General features: G+C 44.1%; 1 protein-coding gene across 5 annotated transcripts in view; it reads left to right on the plus strand.

Moving 5' to 3' along the window:
• The window catches only part of CPT1B (carnitine palmitoyltransferase 1B), a 162973-nt gene that overhangs the window by 13781 nt on the left and 126767 nt on the right, over window positions 1-22425 (plus strand). For 4 of the 5 annotated variants that reach the window (XM_029615240.1, XM_029615239.1, XM_029615242.1 and 1 more), the window contains one exon: window positions 17897-18057. In XM_029615240.1, the coding sequence (XP_029471100.1) occupies window positions 17917-18057 (141 nt within the window). In that variant the 5' untranslated portion in view covers window positions 17897-17916. The remainder of the gene's footprint in view (window positions 1-17896; window positions 18058-22425) is intronic. The other variant, XM_029615241.1, reaches the window with a different exon arrangement.

Here is a 22425-nt window from a genome sequence, read left to right on the forward strand (position 1 = left end):
AGCCAGTTTCGGAGGATTTCTACCTACCGCTCCCGCTTGTGGGTCCGGCGAGATCCAGTCTTCTTTGGTGGCTGGATCCAAGTCATCTGTCCTGTAGCGTATCCCTTCTCATTCCCGACTGGACGGTGGTGTCCACGGATGCCAGTCTCTCTGGCTGGGGAACAGTTTGCCTAGGGAAGTCGGTGCAAGGTCGTTGGTCAGCTTCGCAAGCTCAATGGTCCATCAACCGCCTCGAGACCGGAGCGGTCCATCTGGCTCTCCAAGCCTTCCTACCCTTGGTGCGGGGACAGGCGGTCCGAGTACTGTCAGACAACGCAACCACCGTGGCCTACATCAATCGTCAAGGAGGGACGAGAAGTCCACTGGTGGCGGAAGAGGTGAGAATTTTGATGGTCTGGTCGGAACAACATCTCGGCAGCATAGCAGCGTCTCACATTGCCGGGGTCGACAACGTGCAGGCAGATTTCTCAGCAGGCATCGTCTAGATCCCGGAGAGTGGGAACTGGCGGACGAGGCGTTTCTTCTCCTCTGCAGGACGTGGGGAGTTCCCCACTTGGATCTGACGGCCACGTGGCACAACGCGAAGGCTCCGCGTTTTTACAGTCGGCGTCGAGAGCGGGGAGCAGAGGGCGTCGATGCGCTGGTGTTCCCTTGGCCGACGGATGTGCTGCTGTACGTGTTTTCCCCGTGGCCAATGATCAGCAAGATCCTGGGGCGCGTAGAATTGCACCCCTCCAACGTGATCATGGTGGCACCGGAGTGGCCACGCCGTCCATGGTTCGCAGACCTCATTCAGTTGTCGGTGGAGGCTCCCCTTCGTCTCCACGGCTTCGCGGGGCTGCTTCATCAGGGCCCCGTCTTTTGGAGGATGCGGATCACTTTTGTCTTGCGGCATGGCTTTTGAGAGGAATCGGTTAAAGAGAAAAGGTTACTCGGACGCGGTTATTGCTACGCTGCTGAGGTCCCGGAAGCAGTCTACGTCCCTGACTTATGTCAGGGTCTGGGTAGTTTTTGAGGATTGGTGTATGAAGCGAGGTTTGGATCCCACCGCCGCTGCGGTCTCTGATATTCTGGCTTCCTCCAGGCGGGACTGGCCAGAGGCTTGGCGTGCAGTTCCCTACGAGTCCACGTGGCGGCACTTGGTTGTTTGCGGGGGAAGGTCGGGGGATCCCCTCTGGCTCTTCACTCGGATATAGCCCGTTTCCTGAAGGGGGCTAAGCATCTCCGTCCTCCCTTGCGTTCTTCCTATCCGGCTTGGAATCTTAATTGGGTTCTTTCTGCCTTATGTTCGGCACTGTTTGAGCCTTTGCAGCGCTCTACTGTCAAGGATCTCACGTTGAAGACCGTGTTTCTGGTGGCGGTTTCTTCGGCACGCCGTATCTTGGAATTACAGGCGTGGTCATGTAGGGAGCCGTTCTTGCGAATCTCCGACACAGGCGTTTCCTTGCGCACTGTCCCTTCTTTCTTCCGAAGGTCATCTCGGCTTTTCATTTGAATCACTCCGTTGAACTTCCCGCTTTCGACCGTGTTTCTGGTGGCGGTTTCTTCGGCAAGCCGAATCTTGGAATTACAGGCGTGGTCATGTAGGGAGCCGTTCTTGCGAATCTCCGACACAGGCGTTTCCTTGCGCACTGTCCCTTCTTTCTTCCGAAGGTCATCTCGGCTTTTCATTTGAATCACTCCGTTGAACTTCCCGCTTTCGCGGTCGGGGAGTCGTCGGATCCGAAGGCGAGGGACTTGCGAAAGCTGGATGTGAGGAGATCCCTCCTTCGCTATCTGGAGGTCACTAATCCTTTTCGGATAACGGATCATCTGTTTGTCCTCTTTTCCGGTCCCAAGAAAAGGGCTGCAGCGTCTCGCACGACGATCGCCCATTGGCTCAAAGAGGCCATAGGCTCAGCGTACATTGTACGGGGAAAGACTCCGCCGGTGGGTCTTCGGGCTCATTCGACAAGGTCTCACGCTGTGTCCTGGGCGGAGTCTTCTCAGGTGTCGCCCCAAGAGATTTGTAGGGCGGCTACCTGGAAGTCGTTGCATACCTTCGTCAGACATTACCGTCTGGATGTTCAGGCCGCTGAGGTCGGAGGGTTTGGAGAGAGGGTACTCCGAGCGGGACTCTCTGCTTCCCACCCTCGGTAAGTTGGCTCTGGTACATCCCAGGTGTCCTGGACTGATCCTGGTACGTACAGGGAAAGGAAAATTAGTTTCTTACCTGATAATTTTCGTTCCTGTAGTACCAAGGATCAGTCCAGGATCCCGCCCGCTGACGGAGAGTCCGCTCATAGTTGTTTCCTTAAGCTCACCGCTTGTTCGCTCTCCCGGTTGGGGAGTCCGGTTCCCGCAGGGGTTGGAATTGTTTCCGGTTAAATGGCGAGTTTTGTTAGTTAGCTATGGTTGCCCATTTGGGTTTCTACTTTGACATTACGTATGACTGAGGGGCTGTGACTGGCACAGGGGCTTATATGGCTCCGCCCACAAGTTTTAGTCTGTCTCCATCTACTGGTGCGGAGTCACAACCCAGGTGTCCTGGACTGATCCTTGGTACTACAGGAACGAAAATTATCAGGTAAGAAACTAATTTTCCTATGAATTACAATTAGAACATACATAAAAATACATTAAATGAATAAGAAAACACATTTTAAAAACATAATAAAATAAAAACAAACATACAAATATAGTTAAAATATAGCCAGTTTGAGAGAGGGCAATTTTTTAGACAGCCAGTTTTACTTAGGTCACTAGATTTGAACATTGTGCTCTATATGTTCATCTAGCAAAACTGGTAAAGAACCACGCAGGGATGACAAATTTAAAGGTTACTAGTCATCAGAATGCCCTCACTCCGAGCATACTGGGGCGGATTTTAAAAGGCGCGCGAATAGCCTACTTTTGTTTGCGCTCCAGGCGCAAACAAAAGTACGCTGGATTTTAGTAGATACGCGCGGAGCCGCGCGTATCTGCTAAAATCCTGGATCGGCGCGCGCAAGGCTATGGATTTTGTATAGCCGGCGCGCGCCAAGCCGCGCAGCCTACCCCCGTTCCCTCCAAGGCCGCTCCGAAATCGGAGCAGCCTCGGAGGGAACTTTCCTTTGCCCTCCCCTCACCTTCCCCTCCCTTCCCCTACCTAACCCACCCGCCCGGCCCTGTCTAAACCCCCCCCTTACCTTTGTCGGGGGATTTACGCCTCCCAGAGGGAGGCGTAAATCCCCGCGCGCCAGCGGGCCTCCTGCGACCTGGGGGCGGGTACGGAGGGCGCGGCCACGCCCCCGGACCGCCCCAGGCCGTAGCCATGCCCCGTACCCGCCCCCAAAACGCTGCCGACACGCCCCCGAAACGACCGGGCCCGCCCCCGACACGCCCCCCCTCGGAGAATCCCGGGACTTACGCGAGTCCCGGGGCTCTGCGCGCGCCGGGAGGCCTATGTAAAATAGGCTTCCCGGCGCGCAGGGCCCTGCTCGCGTAAATCCGCCCGGTTTTGGGCAGATTTACGCGAGCAGGGCTCTGAAAATCCGCCCCACTATGAGCAATATATGTGAGTTGCTGGTTTCTTGCCCAGCCATGGGATTACTAAATCATCTGGAATTCCTTTACTTAATCTTCTTTCTCCACATTCCCACAATCTCAATTTACAACATTGCAAACATACAAATATGTATTTATCAGAGATATTTGCACTGTTCTTTGAATATTTGTCTGTGAATCAAGCCTATGCTCGGCCCTCTTCCAACCGTCTGGCAGCTCTCTAGTGGTGATCCAACAGAGGGCAAAAAGAAACTCTTCCTTTTACTTTTGGGAATCAGTTGGAAAGATTTGTCTCTTTGTAGATGATACTAAGGTCTGCAGTAGAGTGGATACCCCTAAAGGAGAAAGCGAAATGAGAAGTGATCTAAGAAAGCTTGAAGGGTGGCTGAATGCTTAGTAGCTAAGTTTTTAAATTCATGACTATGCCTAATTCTGGTCGCCGCATCTCAAAAAAGATATAATTGCGATGGAGAAGGTACAGAGAAGGGCTACCAAAATGATAAAGGGAATGGAACAACTCCCCTATGAGGAAAGACTAAAGAAGTTAGAACTTTTCAGCTTGGAGAAGAGACGACTGAGGGGGGATATGATAGAGGTGTTTAAAATCATGAGAGGTCTAGAACGGGTAGATGTGAATCGGTTATTTACTCTTTCGGATAGTAGAAAGACTAGGGGGCACTCCATGAAGTTAGCATGGGGCACATTTAAAACTAATCGGAGAAAGTTCTTTTTTACTCAACGCACAATTAAACTCTGGAATTTGTTGCCAGAGAATGTGGTTCGTGCAGTTAGTATAGCTGTGTTTAAAAAAGGATTGGATAAGTTCTTGGAGGAGAAGTCCATTACCTGCTATTAAGTTCACTTAGAGAATAGCCACTGCCATTAGCAATGGTTACATGGAATAGACTTAGTTTTTGGGTACTTGCCAGGTTCTTGTGGCCTGGATTGGCCACTGTTGGAAACAGGATGCTGGGCTTGATGGACCCTTGGTCTGACCCAGTATGGCATTTTCTTATGTTCTTAATTATTCCGTGGTTTTAAGTTATCTGTAAACCGACACGATGTGCAAACGGTTGTCGGTATATAAAACCTTTTAAATAAATAAATAGATAAATGACTGAACCGTTTTGCATTGAGTGTGCAAAAATCCAAGGGAACAATGAAATATAGCAGTCCTCTAAACAGAAGAGAGACCATGCTGATCTCAAAGTAGTGCATTAAGGCCAGAGGAATGCTAGGGTGCATAGGGAGAGGCAAGAAAAGGAGCAGATGTCATCTCATCTGTAAAAAAAAAATGTTTTGCTGGCTCCTAAGTGTTGGTGCTTAAAATATTTGTATTCACATACTCAGGGAGGGAGTGCAAAAATGTAGAAGGATGAATGCAGAGCTACGCTGTTTTGATGCAGCATCCCTGAGATTATCTTGTGGCCTGAGTCTGCATATCTGCAGGCACATGGTTGTCTGTCTCTTACCTGTTTTCATCTTTAGCTCTCATTTCTGTCTCTGTATGTGTGCCCGGACATATGGCCTCTCCTTTGTATATGCTTTCCTTCTGGAGTTAAGATTTGGCCCTGTGTTTCTGTGCTGAGGGTAGGATCTACCTGGGTGCGTGTGTCTCTCCCCCATGCCTATCCTTGAGTGTGAGCCTAGAGGTAAAATCTGTCCTTGTTTTTATTATTCTTTTGGGCTTCCAGCTCAATTGTACCCAACCTCTGTTTGGGCTACAGCACCATGAGCCTTCATGCTCTCCTACCCATTGATTTTTACCTTGTTTTAACACTATCCCCACTTCCATTTACCAGAGATGTCAAAGAATGAGATTTACCACCCCAGTGAATGAGACAGAAGGTCAAAGAGTGAGATATTTCAGGTTGTATGACCAAGGAATAATAAGTCTGGTAAGACTTGAGTGGTATATTACTTTGCAAATGAAAGAAGCCACACAAAATATTTAACTCTGCTGCCTCTGAAAGACTATAGATTGGGTAGAGGCACTATGAGGATAAATTTCAAAGGCATTTGCTTAGTAACTAAGCAATTACCCAGGTAAGTTCACCAGGATGAAAACTGCCCTCCCCTCAGTGGCCGAAAGGATGTGCATGTGGATTCACGACGCATGCACTTCTGGCTACAGGGGAGATAAAGTATGCATGTGGGCTGGTTCTGAAATCCCTCCTTTCCTAGCAGCTGAAAGGCAGCGGGTGCAGAAAACCGAGCACAGCAGTGACGGTATATGCCCTCTCTCCCAGTAGCTGGAGACCAGCCAGGAAAGGCTGAGCTCAGGTAAGTTTAATTAGCCAGAGACCAGCTAGGAAAGGCTGAGCTCAGGTAAGTTTAAAAAAAAAAAAGTCAGAGACAGAGTAGAGGAGTTGTTGTAGGACTTCCTCCAGTCTCGGTACACCGTTCTGACATTCATTCCCACTCCTGTGGGAGGTTAAGGGACTTGGGCAGCCTGGCAGGCTGAGCAGCCCGGGTGAGCTAGGCCCTGCTGTTAGGCTTCTTTTCTGTGTGCCACAGCGGCGTTTTCATGCAATTTTTCTCTGCACATTCGGCTGCCCTCTGCAGGACCATCTGTGCGTGCGGGTGCATCTGGCTGTGCGTCTGCATTGTGTTCCCAGTTTCTTTTGGGCGCACTGCCTGTGCACACATTCTGGAACATTGGTTGTTCATCCAGGATTGGTGTGGTGATAGTGCGCTTAGTTTTGTGGTGCATAGCCTTTGGACAATTTAAGTTCTTTGTGCCCCTAAATTTTTTTAGCGTGAATTCAGCTGGACGCACATCTTCAGTCGCCAGTTAAGCATACTGACGAACTATTGGCACCTGTGGCTTAGAAACCTAAGTGCCTTTCCCTCTGTGCTGCCTGTCATTTTCAGGCATCTTAGCCAGGAGTGCTCTCTAACTTGTGCCAGAACTGCTTAGAGGCTCAGGGAGAATTATCTTCCTCTGATTTCACTAAGCCTGGTTCTTCCCAGCCTAATGATGGCCTTGTTATGGGCATATCAGGAGAGACGCCTGACCTTGGAACTCCCTTGACTGGTTCCTTAGCAGGGGACGGCAGCTTAGTGGGCACCACACAAGTGCCTTCTGGTTTTGGGCTGTATCCGTCTGCCTTTTCTTGGGTAGAATTTTTTTTCAAGGATTGCAATCCTTTCTTCAGGTTCAGTTCTCAGCCCTGTCCAATCCTGTCAGTTCAGATTCTCAAGTGGTAGCTTCTCCCTCTTCCAGTGCTACTGTTAAGCACCGAAGTACACCACGATTGACTGCAGGTACTCCCGATAGGAATCCAGATAGCCCTGATGATACTGACTCTCTGGAGGATGGGGAAATTCCTCCGGCACTGGAACCGTATAGGACTATGTTGCAGTTCTTTCATAGAGATGAACTGCCGGCCCTGATTTCCCAGACGTTGAAGATGCTGGGAGTACCTGGGGCAAACTACATGTCTGATGCCAAAGAAAAATCCCATTTTGGTTTCCTTGCATAAAGCCTCTTGTTTTTTCCCTGTTGTGGAGGCCATTCAAGAATTGATTGATCTTGAGTGGGATGCCCCGGAGGCATATTTCAAAGGGGGTCTGATCTTGGAAGGCCTAAACCCCCTGGATTCAGTGGTGAAAGAGTGTCTGCGTTTTCCGAAAGTGGATACATTTGTCTGTGCTGCCTCTAAATGGACTACTATTCCCGTGGTGGGAGGAGAGGTCTTTAAGGATGTGCATGATAGGAGGATTGAGGCCATCCTTATGCAAGCATTTGAAGCAGTGGCAATGACCTTGCAGATAGCTTCTTGTTGTTCCTTGGTGGCTCACTCTTGTTTGTTTCTCTCTCAGGAGGTTGATGACTCTGGGAAAAATTCCAGGGCAGTTATGGAACCCGCCACTTCCTTTTTAGCAGATGCAGACTGCGATTTGGTCCGCACCTCGACCAGAGGAATGACTTCGGTAATAACAGCCATGCATCAGTTATGGCTGAGAAATTGGTCTGCCGATACAAACTCCAAAGCTAATCTTATGAAATTGCCTTTTAAAGGCTTGCTCTTATTTAGGAGTGAGTTGGAGAAACTGGCCAGTAAGTGGGGGCGAATCCCCACTTCCTCGGTTGCCGAAAGGTAAGAAATAGTCTCCGTGGTCCTTTGGTATGAGGGGTTGTCTCAGGGGTTCCAAGCAGTTTCATCCCTACAGAGGGACGACCTTTCAGAGTACTCGACCTTTTGGTAGTTCTCAGTCTTTTCATCCCAGACAGCTCAGGCGGGGCACGGGCTCTGGTAGTGGAATGTCTCGAGCCTCCCAATGTTGGTTTGCTAACTCACCCCCAGGAACAGGAGATAGGGGGATGTGTGTCTCTTTTTTTTTTTTTTTTATCAGAGGTGGGTCAAAACCTATTGTATCAGTGGTTCCTGGAGGTGATAAGAGAAGGATATGTGCTGGAATTTTGCAATGTTCCTTGGGATGTATTCGTGGTGTCTCCCTGCCATTCTCCGCAGAAGAAGCAGGCAGTGGAGTGTATACTGTCAAGGCTCCTCAGTCTGAGGGTTGTGGTTCCGGTACTCATGTCTCAAGAAAATATGGGTCGATGTTCCATTTATTTCGTAGTGCCCAGAAGGAGGGCTCCTTTCATCCCATCCTGGATCTTGAAGGGATCAACAGTCATTTGTGGGTGACTTATTTTTGCACGGAAACTTTGCGGTCAGTGATGATGGCCATCCAGTTGGGGGAATTTCCAACCCCCTTGGATCTGTCCGAGGCGTGCCTTCATATACCTGTCCAATTGGCACAACAACATTTTCTGCATTTTGCGATGCTGGGGTGCCATTATCAGTTTTGAGCGCGCCTTTTGGTCTGGCTACTGTTCCCAGAACGTTTTTCAAGGTTATGGTAGTGGTGGTGGCAGAGTTGAGAGGATTGTATCCTGATACACCCATATTTGGATGACTGGCTGATTCGGGCCAAGTTTCTGGAAGAGAGCTGCCTGGTGACCCGCAATGAGATCTCCTTGTTGCAGGGGCATGGTTGGGTGGAGAACCTAGCCAAGAGCAGTCTTCAGCCATCTCAGTCATTGGAGTATCTGAATATTTGGTTCGATATGAAGCTGGGCAAAGTTTTCCTGTCAGAAGCTCATATTCAGAAGTTGATGACACAGGTGTGTCTCTTGATGAACTCTATATGCCCACCGGTGTGGTCCTATCTGCAGGTACTCTGTTTGTTTGGTGGCAACCCTGGGAGCGGTGCCTTGGGTGAGAGTACATATGCATATTCTTTAGTGCTCCCGCTGTCTCTTTGGACCCCACAATCTCAGGACTATTTGATTCGGCTCCACTTTCCGAAGGTAGTCTGCTCTCACTTCCTGCTTGCATTCACCACTGATCATCTGAGAGAGGGAGTTTCCCTGACATCGCTGGTCTAGTTGGTATTCACAACAGCTCCAAGCCTTCAGGGTTGGAGAGCTCATTGTCAGAAACTAACAGTGCAATGGAATACAGAATAGTCTCTTTGGAACATCAATCAGCTGGAAGCCTGGGTGGTCTGTTTGACATGCTTGCAGTTCAGCGGTAGGCTACAGGGTCGAGCAGTCCAGGTAATGTTGGACAACGCAATGATGGTGGCTTACATTAATCGGCAGGGAGGAACCAAGAGCCAGCAAGTGTCGCAGGAGATAGACCAACTTATGGAATGGGCGGCAGGATCTTCAGGAGATCTCTGCCTCGCACGCTGCAAGAAAAGACAATGTAAGAGCAGACTTTCTCAGCAGGGAGAGTCTGGGCCCAGAAGAATAGGTATTGTCAGACAAGGTGTTTCAGCTGATATTGACTCACTGGGACCTTCCATTTCTAGACCTGCTGGCGACTTCTTGCAATGCAAAGGTTTCTCGATTCTTCAGTCACAGGAGAGATCCAGAGTCCTTGGGTATCGATGTTCTCATGCAGGCCTGGCCAGAGGACAAGCTGCTGTATACCTTTCCCCCCATGGCCCATGTTGGGCAGAATAGTTTGGAGGGTTGAAGTTCACAGGGGGATGATACATTTGGTGGCACTGGATTGGCCCAGGAGACCATGGTATGCAGATCTGTGAAGGCTCCTGGTAGACTCTCCCCTCCTGCCTTCCAGTGAAGAGACCTGTACTTCATGAAGATCTGACTCTGTTTTGTCTTACGGTACGGCTCTTGAGGGGACTCGCTTGTTGAAACATGGATATTTTACTGCGGTGATTGCCACCTTGCTACGAGCATAAAAGTTCTCTACTTCCTATGTGCAGGTTTGCGAGTGTTTAAGGCTTGGTGTGAAGATTGAGGAGTGTTTCCTTTTTCAGTTAAGATCCCACTCATTTTGGAATTTTTGCAGGATGGGTTGCATAAAGGGTTTGCCCTTAATTTCTTGAAGGTACAGGTAGGGGCTCTTGCCTTCCTCAGGGCCAGGTGAATGGTGGATCCTTATTGGCTCATCCAGATGTGGCCCGTTTCTTGAGGGGAGTGAAACATCTTCTTCTTCCTTTGCGGTTATCATACCCTTGTGGAGTCTTAATCTGGTGTTGGATTTCTTGCCAGGCCCTACATTTCGACTGTGCATAGACTTTCCTTGCAGTTACTGACCTTGAAAACAGTGTTCCTAGTGGTGATTTGTTCTATAGGTCAAATTTCTGAGCAGCAGGCCTTGTCTTATTGGGTGCTGTTGTTTCTTTGGGTGACTCCAGAAGTGATTCGACTGCGTACTGTTTCTTCCTTCTTTCTTGCCTAAAGTGGTCTCAGATTTTCACTTGAATCAGTTAGTTCCCTTGCCGTCTCTGGATAAGGAAAGAGATGCAAATGAATATTGCCCGTTGTGTCCCTTGGATATCAAGAGACACGTCCTGAGGTATCCGGTGGTTTCTAACCCTTTCTGAAAGACAGATCAACTGTTTGTCCTTCATGGTGGAGGAAATAGGGCGAGCCGGCTTCGTGGCTACAATAGCTCGCTGGATAAAGGAGGTAGTCATGGCTGCGTATGTGGCTGCTTGAAAAACTGTTGCCTAGTCATGTATGGGCTCATTCCACTAGGGCTCAGGCAGTGTCATGGGCGGAGGTTAGATTATTGTCCCCCGTCAACATTTTGCTGAGCTGCGATGTGGTCCTCTTTTCACACCTATTCCAGGTATTATCATCTGGATGTGCAGGCCCGGGAGGATGCAGCCTTTGCACGTGTAGTTTTGACTGGATCGCAGGCAGACTTCCAAACTATTCGGGAGTAGCTTTGATACACCCCACTAGTCCTGAATCCATCTGTCTAGGTGTTAGGAAATGAGAAATTACTACTTACCTGATAATTTCCTTTTCCTTAATCTAGACAGATGGGTTCAGCTTCCCGCCCTTGGCTGCCGTATGATTTGTGTTATAGTCCTCTTGGGTGACTACGTGTTCCGGGGGTTACTGGTAAGTGTTGTTCCAGTCCCTAAACTATTGTTATCTGTTTTTAATCGAGTTTTTGCTAGTCTGTCCACAGTTGCTTTTGATAAGAATACTGGCAGGCTAAAATCACTGCAGAGATATATATATATATCTCGCTCTCTCTCGCTCTTGTCAGTTTGCTCTGTCGCCATCTGCTGGTAGAGGTGCATAACCCACTGGTCCTGAACCCATCTGTCTAGATAAAGGAAATTATCAGGTAAGTAGTAATTTCTCATTGTACTTTGCAACTGCAACAATGCAGGTGCAAAGTTAGCACATACTTTTGCACCTCTGTACTTTGCCAGCCCAGATTTTCAAAGGGAAACTCCATAACAAGTTTTCCTTTAAAAATTAACTTGCAAACTCCCTGAGCAGCTTTAAAAATTGTCCCTATACATATATTCCAGAAGAGGAGAGGGATATGATAAAAATCTCAAAAGTATAAATAATACTTAAGTCAAATACCTTCAGCCTACCCCATCCATCCATCATCCAACAGTTGAAACAGAGAGGTCTTTGGTGGGGGGTGGGGTGGGGGGTGCTGTTGCAACCCATTATTCCAGACCTCATTGTAACTCTCTTAACTTTATGTACCTGTGGTTCAAAGTGCAGCACAGGCTCATCTATAGGCCAGTGCAAACTCTGCAGGGCTCCATATCTGAAGAAGTCCTATGATGGTCACACCCACTCGCCCTGTCCTCTTCTCCCTTTGTCCCCTTTCTGCTATTGTCAAGTACTAAAAACATTAAAGACTCGGGCCCATAAGCCATCACCTTCCCCCCCCCCCCCCCCCCCCCCCCCAAGCTTTAGTCTTGTTCCTGCTCTTGATCTGCATCTTTCCCACCTCTATGCCATGGCCCAGTACTAGAAACTTGAATGTTCTTGCTAGTGCCTCTTAATTTCTGTAGTCCAGATCTATTCCCTAGTTGTCTTTCCTGGAGCTTTAAGGTTGTTCCTGGCCTGCCTCTTTCTCCCACTGCCATACTCCAGCCTTTGAAACCTGTGTTTTTACTTTTGTGGTGCCAGCTCCTCTGCACCTCCTGTTGGGTCCTGTGCAGCACTCACACAGGCACCAAGAGGATATTCTGAGGCATCCGGGTTACAAGAGCCAGAGTATAGCTGTGGCACGTGATCTTGAGTGCATGTTTTTTATCTCTCTTGGAAAGCTCTGACTAACTTTAACTTTGGCATACTTGGATATTTTCCATGTTTCTGTGATGGAAACATTTGTGAAATGGCTCCTAGTTCTGTAACTAAAGACCTTGTGCATTGACGTAATAGGTATGAGATTATTGCCAGCACAGGGGAATAAAAGATGTTGCTAAAACAGAACAATTTATAATAGGAAAGAGGGATTGATTCATATGAATTTTTATATTTTGTTTGAGCCAACTCAAAAGAACTTAAGTACTTACACAATGTGAAGAGATACTAAAGTATGTTTAAGTAGGAACTGATTAATTTTATAATATTTTACCCTGTTAACATGTATTTTCAAGCCTTTTTTGTTCAAATTAAACAGGTATGATGTCCCCACTAATACCGGTATATAAAAGTTTCTAAATAAATAAATAAATAAATTTTGTGACAGACTGGTTTCTCTGCATTTAGACTCTCTGTTCCCTACTAAACTGCAGTTCTGATCCTGAATGCCTTAAAATATGCAAGGATATTCATTTATAGTACCAACGTCTCCAAGGATTTCCTTGTAGGGTAGAGTCCTTGCCCAGTATTTCCCATTTCTCATAAATAGACCAAACAGATGTATATCATTACCCTAGGCAGCATCCTGACAAGCAAAAAGCCACCCACTTTGTAAGTGTAGTACTAATATAGTACTATGCAGACTAAAATGAGAAAAGTAATTATTCTCCCACCAGTCTGCTCATAGTGGAGAGCAGAAGATGGCATTCAAAATATATTAAAATAAAACTGCAGGGGTTGGCATCACTGGGTTTTATCCCTGGTGGGTTAAAAAGATATTTGGTCTGTGGTCTTTTCAGGATAGAGATGGTTTCTGCCCTTGCAGACTACACATTTTTCTTGGTGGCTGTTGTTTTATGGGTGATGTTAATACTTGCAGCTTGGAAGGGAAGCAATGTTTGGAGCTGCTACCACTTAGGAAGACATTTTAACAAGTCAGCTCTTCCAACTCAGTGGAACATTGAAGATTCCAGTGGTTGCAGTCACTCTTCCTCCCCTGCCACACATAATATAAATCATTTTTATGGGCTGATGGCTTATTTTTTTTTTTTTTACCCTGCTTGTTACACTCCTTCCATAGCGGAGAATTTTTTTTTTTTTTTTTTGACAAAAGCAGATTTTTCTCTTCTAATATTCTTCCTTGTGTGCCAGCAAAAACGCAGTTTGAACTTTTTCTTTCTCCAAGGGAGCTGCTTGGTTGAGGGACCAGGTCAGTTTTTTCTCGTTCATACTGTATCACAAAAAAGATTAGTCTGCACGTCCACGCTTTCTCAGATAATTGAATAGGCCAGGACCTGGCTACAAGGTGTTGCTGCCTGAATTCTGAAGCCAAGATGCACTTTTCTTGGGTTGGGTCCATGTCTAGTTTGGATGGGGATCCCCGTGGAACCTCACCAGAACAAAGTAGGATTGAGCCTGGTTTCAAGGTATTCCACCCAAGCTGATCAGATGAGTGTGGATCAGGTTCTAATCACTTGACTTAAACAGTTTAGTGCAAAATTGTCAAAGCTGTTTTGGTCCTGGCAAAACTGGAGTAACGATTGTTGGACCAGTATAAAGCGTGCTTTCAAGATCAAATAGGTCTGTTCTTCAGATATGCTTCCTTCAGTCTTGCAGTCAGAAGGCCCTGCAGGTAGTTGTATCCCTTTTCCTAGCATGAATATCTTGAGGATTATACTCCTTTATTTTTTCATCTCAGAAAGATTAGGAGGCTTTGTCATATCAGGACTTAAAAATATTTGAACAAGGTAATTTTATGAAAATGGAATCCTTGTCCTCCATCATTCAAGCAGCTAGCATGGGATCTCGAGGATGGTATTACAAGGCAGTCTGCACCAAAATATAGCCTCATTTCTTTCACTTGCTCTAGACTCCCAGATTATTTCCTGGAATCCTCATCACTCTGATAGACACTTTCAGGACTCAAGATCTACAATTACTTGTGCTTTGAAAAAGTATCTGTAAGGAAGTTCTTAAACAAGAGATCACAATATAAGTAATATCCCAAAATATTTCTTTACAAAAGCGGTGGTGGAGGTAAAAACAGTAACAGAATTCAAGAAAGCATGTGAATAGCCTGGGGGGAGGGGTGGCTTAATGGGATAGACCTGGGTTCAATTCCCAAGGCATGTCTTCTGCCACCTAGGTTGTCCAGGAATGGGGATGCTGCAGAGGCAGCGTTCAAAGCCCCCGGGGGAAGGGAGTTCCAGTCATTGCGCAATAGTGACACCAAGTAACTGCCATGCTCCAGCCCTTGTAACCCGTTTGCTTTTACTGCTGAGGTGCCAACTCCTCTGCACTTCCATAATTGCAGGGCTCTGAAAGGAGTCCTAGTGCATATGGCCCCTATGTGAGGGCTCTCACTCTGATGACTGGACTAGGTGAATTTATAGGAGAGGGTGGGTACAAATCAAGTTATACATGGAGGTTTATGATGCCAGATTCTAACCCCAATTCCAGCTGATCTGGAAGTGCAGAGGAGCAGGAGGAAACTGCTGGGCTGGGCAGGGGAAGGATGTGACAAGCACAGAGGATCCCTTATTATAAACAAGTGATGGTAAAGCCAGAGATTAATGGTGGTGTTTGGCATTGTACCTAGAAGTAAATTGGGCTGACTAGATTGGCCTTACATCTCCTATCATATTTGTTTTTGTATTAAAAACCACATCTTTTCCAGAGACAATTAGTGCTAGAGACAAAACAATTACTCTGTTAAAGAACCAGTGTTGATCTTTAGTTGAGACAAAAGCTCCTTAATTCTGAATATAAGAATTGGCATTCTCTGTCATCAAGCCCAGTATCCTGTTTCCAACAATGGCCAGTACAGGCCACAAGAATGTGTGTGATCTGCGGGCTTTCTTTTGCAGAGTTGCAAAAGTAGAAAGGAGTCTGGAGGACAAATCTGTATCTATGAAGGAAGAATATCTGATATGAATACATTTTCCTTAGGTGTCAACAGGTCAGTGCCTCTCCCCTACTGGTATCATGTTTTTGGTGGTAGAGATGATACTACAAGTCAAGCTTCATATGTGACTACTTCAGAACTTTTTGTTTTCCGTCAATAAGCAAGGCTGAATAAGCCATGATGTCATTCGGCAGCACTGAAAGGAGCTTTCTTTCCAAGCTAGTAGATCTTTGAACTCTACTGAGCATGTGCAGGAGTTGCATCAGAGTTTCCTCAGTCTGTCATTTTTCATTCTCTCTATTCCACTCTATTGCAGATCTTGGTATCATCTGCAAATAGACAAATTTTACTTTCTATCCTTTCTGCAGTGTCACTCACAAAGATATTGAACAGAACCAGTCCCAAAACTGATCCTTATGGTACCCCACTTAACACTGTTCTCTCTTCAGAGTAGGTTCCATTTACAATTACCCACTGTTTCCTGTCGATTAACCAGTTTGTAATCCACTCCACTACCTTGGCACAGGCTCCCAGGCTTCTCTTTTTATTCATGAGCCTCTTATGCGGGACTGTATCAAAAGCTTTGCTGGAATCCAAATAAATCACTTTGACCACTCTTCCTCGATCCAGTTCTCTAGTCACCTTCGCAGAGAAGTTGGCAGATACAAGCAGTTTATTTTCATACTGTAAATTCACCATGCAGTAAGAATTCTGATTTTTATCAATAAAATTCAGCAATTTATTATAACTTGCCTAGGTCTGTTACTAGCAGTGCCTGATGTTCCCTCTCTATCAAGATCAGCCTTTCTGTACTGTAGATACTGAGGGCCTCGGGGAGCCAAGATGCAGCACATTTGAGGAGAGCTTCACCCTGAATGGATTGTGGAATGCCCAGTACCCACAGGTTGTTTTGCTTGCTCCTATTCTCAAGCTTGTCAATTTTGTTTTCAGGTGTTTCAGTTTTTGTTTGCAGCTGCACAATAGAATAATCTATTACTCCCAGCCTTTCCTTATAGGCGGAAACAGACCGTGCCAAATTCATGACTGAGGTTTGAAAATTATCTACCTCCTCTCAAAGCTCATCAACCAACAACTGTTAACTTTTACAATTCATCCGTCGCGGCCACAGATACAGTTCCTGAAGCTTGGGCTCCAATAATCCCTCTGCATTCGCTCCTGCTTCAGATGCCATCTTGTCTTCCAAGGGCTGTAATTTTTTTCCCACTTTGCTGTTTTACTCTTCTCATCATTTCATTGACAAGGTTGCTTTGTGTACTACCAATCCGCATTACTGTAGTCAAAATATAAGGAAACTCCATGGACTTCAAGGGAGCAGACCCGTCACACCTCCACTCAGTGCAACATCCTTGCTAGAAGTCCAAAAAAGTCCTTTTTTGAATTAAAAAAAAAACCAAAAACCTCTAGTCTTCATGTGACTTCTCTGTATCTTATTTGTGATATCAAACCATAAAGTCTGTTCATGAGTGCTCAGGTGTGCGCCAACGTGGACATTAGATATATTATCCCCATTTGTGGCAACTAGGATGAGTATCTCACACTCTCTCTCATGGGTTCCATTACTTTTGTTTGAGCAAAGCCCTTTGAAGGGCATTCATTATCTGTCTGCTTCTTGTAGATTCTGCAGAAGGGATACTAGAGTCTACATCCTATAGATTAAATCTCCAATAAGCAGCACTTCTCCCTTCTTTCCCCATCTTTTGGATGTCTTTAACCAGATCTCTGTCCAGCTCTTCTGTCTGAATTAGAGGCCTGTAGACCACACCAATGTAAATGGAAGCACCATCCTTTTTTTTAGGACAGCCTATAATGCTTCTTCCCTAACCAACATCCCTTGCATTTCAGTTGCTTGGATATTGTTTTTGACATAAAGAGCTACTTCTCCCCCTTTCCTGTCCTCTCTGTCCTTCCTTAATAGAGTCATCATGGGCTGTACCTTATCTCAGTAATGAGATTCTCAGTAATGAGATTCAGTGAACTATGTCTCTGTAACAGCAATGATGTCCAAGTCTGCTTCCACCATTAGGGCCTGCAGGTCTAGGGTTTTATTGCCCATACCTCGAGATTTGTGATCATAGCTTTCCAACTTTTCTCCCTTAGTTTGCTGCTCTTACTAGTCACCTCTTCTGCTTTTTTGAGGTGATTGATTTTATTTTCTACTCCCACGTCCTGTATTGCTTGGGGGTGACCTCCTGTCACTCCTGCCCTCTAGTTTAAATGCCTGATAATGAATGTTCTGAATTTTTCACTTAGCATCCTCTTTCTTGCCAAGGACAAATGTAGACCATCCTTACCAGATACCAGCCTCCCCCCCTTTTTTTTTTTTAATTAACAATCACAGTTACTTAAATACAGACTAGTAAGGATTCCAAAAATACTATATAGCTAGGAAAAATATGTAGAGATTTCAAACCATGCAAGAACATAGACAATGCAGATGAAAAATGACAGCAAGAAATAAATCTTATGGCTAACACATTGAAATTCTACTTATCTGGCCTCAAGATCAGGTAGCTTTGACATTCTCCACTGAGCAGGTGCATGCTATTCCACAACACAGATATCACATGGGGTCTGCTCAGTTCTAGTTTTTCCACAGATCCTAATGGTTCAGTCATTTAAGAGAGAAATATTCCATGTGTTTTTGTTGTCTATTCTCCTGGCTCACCATCCCTATTAGGTTCACTAGGTAGGTCGTCTTGTTTTATTTTAATCCCATTGTGTGCACCACTGCTTACATTGCCTCTGCTCTGTCTCATTAATTGTAATGCCGACTATATAACAGCTGTTCCGGGTGTGTGTTTATTTCATGGTTTTCCCTTTTTCTTCCTCAGTAGGCTGCTCGCTTGCCAAGATGGCAGAAGCACATCAAGCAGTCGCCTTCCAATTCACAGTGACCCCGGATGGATTTGATTACCATGTGAGTCAGGAGGCTCTTAAACACTTATACCTAGCAGAGATAATCACATGGAAGAAACGTTTCATTCGTGTTAAGGTAAGAGTTAACTTGAAATAAGTACTCCTTTATTGCTTGCATCCTGCCATCTTTGTTCCATGTATCCTTTATACTTATCTTCTGCATTCCACCCTCTTTCCATTAATTCTTTCATACCATGCTGCCTTATTCCTACCTTATTCTCTCTCTTCCTCCCTTATCACTGTTGATTAGCTCATCTCATGACCTTCCATATCTCCTCCCTCCTATGCTGTATTCTACATTCCTTTAATCTGGAATTTGTGTGAATTCCTTGTTCTTTCTAGCCACATAATGTAACATAGTGATTTGGGTTAAAAGGAGACCAAAAGGTTTTCTAGACGTGGATTGGGTGAGAGGAATATCAACAGTGATTTTATGTTTTTGTATTTGTATATTATTATTTGTCTTTAGGATAAATGGACCCACACCTTCAACCTTTCCTCGTAGCTTATATTATATAAACATCTTGCCATTTCTGTTGCTTACTGCTGAACTTCTTCCAAAATATCTGTCCTTGAAAGTTGTTGCTCAAAGCTAAATATAGTAATTCTCTAAAGGCCTTATTAATGTGTCCTAATGTTTCTGTCTACGTTGGCTCCCTAGATGCCTTCTTCATTTGTAGATTTTCCTGCTGCTTCTTTGCCAAAGAGACAGGTTTTTTTTCTTCTTTCACCCCTCAACTGCTATATCATATCGTAATCCTTTCTTCTGAAAAGTATTATCATCTTTGAGTTATTGGAATGTTTCTATCATATCCCTCTTTTTCCCTTTTCTTCTCCAGGATATTTGTGTTTAGCATTAACATTTTCCAAATGATAATTGTATCTATACATCCCATTGTGGGATATTGCAGGGCTTCGGATCTGATGTAACCCCCACATTCTTTGCTGCTGTTTTGCTGTCTCGCCATATTTTTATACATGTGTGTTTGATTTTTTTTTTCCTTCCTAAGTGTAGTAAATGCATTTGTCTTTGTTAAATTCTGTCCTGTTTAATGCTTACCATTTTTCAGTCTTATAATCATTTTGAATTTCATTCATGTCCTTCAAGGTGTTTGCCGTTCTTTCCAACTTTGTATTCTGTGTGAGTTTTATGCTGTCGTCCAAGTCATTAATGAAAATGTTAAATAATACTAGTCTAATTGACTGAGTCTTTTGGAACCCTACTTGCTATATCCTCCCAGGTTAAAACTGACCCATTGAAAACTACGCTTTCAATATGTTTTTCCAGCCATTTATCTGTTACCTTACAGTAATGTGATTATTTTATTTCTGTGCTGCTTATGTTGGTAAGCAGCTAACAGAACATATCTAATTTAAAACGCACAGTTGAAATCGACATGTACGATAACCAATAAAAAGAAAATAAAAAGCAATTGGAACAGCATCGTATTAAATATTAAACATTTAAACAGTGGATTCAAAAACAGTTCATGGTATTTTTCTAATATTATGTGAGACAGACAAACTAGATGCCTGTAATGAAAACTGGAGATTTATAATAAGAAATATCAATTCAACAAAAAATATTCATGTAATCATCTTGTCACAGAGTCTGAAACCTTTCTCAAGTTGAAATGTGATGGGTTACCTGTAGATGAACATAAGAACATAAGAATTTTTTTTAATTTTTTATTTACTTATAATTTTTATATACAGACAATCTTACATTAAAATGCAAATCATACCGGTTTACATAAAATTGCCATGCTGGGTCAGACCAAGGGTCCATCAAGCCCAACATCCTGCCTCCAACAGAGGCCAAACCAGGCCACAAGAACCTGGCACATGTACACACACGGAATGCATATCTGACACAAAGGAAAATTTGGTTTGTTTGCCAGGTTCTGTTCTTCATAAATTCATGGTCATTGTTTATTTGTATCTTGTCTGGTAACTGCTTACAAATTCGTTGTTAGATGTTGTACTCTAGGGGTTTTTTTGGTTTTTGTTTGCTTTTTCTGGTATTGAAATCAAGGTGATTGGCCTTCAGCTCTTACTCCTGTCCCCTGTTTTCCAGTCTTTTAGGATCTTGCCTGTACTCCATAATTTTCCAAAGATAATTATTAATTGATCTGCAGTAATTTCATTCATTTTGTTTCATTTATTTCATTTTTGTACTCTATATCAATGCAGATTCCAAAATACAGACATATTAAAGCCATGCAATAATACAGCACATAAAAGCAACTTTAACTAAAAACCTCTACAAACAAAAATGTTTTCACCTTTTTTCTAAAACTTAAATAATCTTGGTCACAGCGTATCTCATAGGGCAAGGAATCTGAGCTCTGGACCCAATATTGAAAATGCTTTGGTTCTAGTTATTGTCAAGTGAGCAACAGATAGAGCAGGTACATTGAAAAGCAGAGCATAATGAACGGCTTGGTACATAACTCTTCACCATATCTTTCAAGCAAAATGTGTCAATATGTAAAGATTTGTGAATTAACGTCAACATTTTAAAATTTTAATCCATTGTGCAATCGGCAGCCAATGGAACTCTTTCACGCAGGGAGTGATTCCTATATCTCCCTGTAAACCAAACACAGTTCTGACAGCTGCAATTCTGGATTATTTGCAACACATGTACTTAGGCAAACCACCATACAAAGCACACTTTAAAAATAAATGTGTGACTACTCCAAAGCCTGTACAACAGGATGCAAATCATGAAATGACAGAATGAGACATAATGGCCTTAACAGTCGTAAGATTAAAAAAATGCTGATTTTTCTACTTTCTAAATTTGTATCTTCATTTGCAATTTAGGATCTAAAATAAACCCTAAATTTAGTGTTTCAGACACCACATGTATGTCACTATTACCCAAAATGGGTATACGAGATCTAGAGGGTGATGGCAGTGCTCCTAACCCCACTGTATTGTCGTTTTCTTGCCATTGAGAACTAACTTGTTTTCCTCAAACCAGCTTTTTAATTCTCCAAAACACTGAGAAAAGGGAGCGAGAGAAAATTGACTAAAGTCTCACAAAGAATGTAACATGCACTTCATTTGCATAGATGCAATAAATTTGCAATGAAGACAATGTTCTCAGTGGCTGCAAAAATACATTAAAGAGTACTGCAGACAAAGATGATCCCAGTAGGATTCCCTGTATAATAGTTGCCAACCTGAGTGGTAAGCCTCTACCTCCACTCTGCATTCTTCCCTGAAGAAAAGAGGCAAACCACTTTAAAACTGACCACTAATGCCAGTCTCAAATAACCTTTCAATCAGTTTTGAATGAGAGATGGTATCTAAAGCTACTCTTACTATTTGGACCAAAATGCCATTCCTCTTACTTTCTAAATCATGGTGAATATTATCTAACAAAGAAACCAACATTTTCCAAGGAGAAGCAAGATGGCACATGACTAACATCATCTGATGGAGCCCAGAACTTTGATCTCAAAGATTCTAGAGCTTTCAGCATGCTCTACTGAGCATGTGCACATGTAGCCACCTCTTAATCACTTATGCAGAGTCCTTCACGCTCTCTTTTCCCATGCGGTCATAGAATTCAGTTTTGGATTATCATATTAAGCACTTCCAGTCATCAGACCTTCATTGTTTTATTTATAGTCACAGGTCCTACTGTTCCAATACTTTTTTTTTTTCTTTTGCAAATAAAATTGGCAAACTTATCTTAAATGTTTGTTCATGATCTCATTCTCCCAATACGCACCATGTTTTGAAACTTTCGTCTGCGTCAGGGGATTAGGATTGTCAGCAAATGCTTATTCTACATTTCTCTATAAAGGAACAAAAGAGATAGTATTCAATTACTCTTTGTGCTAGAAGCTGCATTCTAACATCCAGCCCTCACCACCTATATTTTAGGCATCTTCCTAGGGTTTGATTCCAACCTTAGAAGTACAACACTCCTTTTAACCCATTCAATTTCTGTTTTTGTACCAATGAAAAAATACATCCATAGTGATGAGAAAATAAGCCTGGGTACTGATATCACAACTGAGAGCAAACCAATCAAAATAGATGATCAGTGATGATATGGATGGCGATGGTTACTAATGACATCATTAGATCATTCTGTCTCAGCATTCAGTCCTTGTGATACAGTAGAATTTAGAGAATAAATCCAAAACTGCTTCCTAAAGTTCAGTCTTGCATCCAACTTCTCCCCTCAGTTTGAAGGTGTAACGTGTTCAATAATCCACCACTACAAATCAGAAAATTCATGCAGTTGTTCCATTCAATGGGCCACCATAGGTGTCTGTAATTTCTTAGTATGGATTCAGCTTTTATGTTCCAAGAAGCAAATTTTAATCGTCCTTGTCTGTTCCATATACAACAAACCTCATGGATATTTGATGGCATAAACCATGTTCTTTAATATACAATCCATGTGCATTCATAAATTCTT

The sequence above is a fragment of the Rhinatrema bivittatum genome, chromosome 9, assembly GCF_901001135.1.
Source record: "Rhinatrema bivittatum chromosome 9, aRhiBiv1.1, whole genome shotgun sequence".
In the NCBI taxonomy this organism is placed as follows: Eukaryota; Metazoa; Chordata; class Amphibia; order Gymnophiona; family Rhinatrematidae; genus Rhinatrema; species Rhinatrema bivittatum.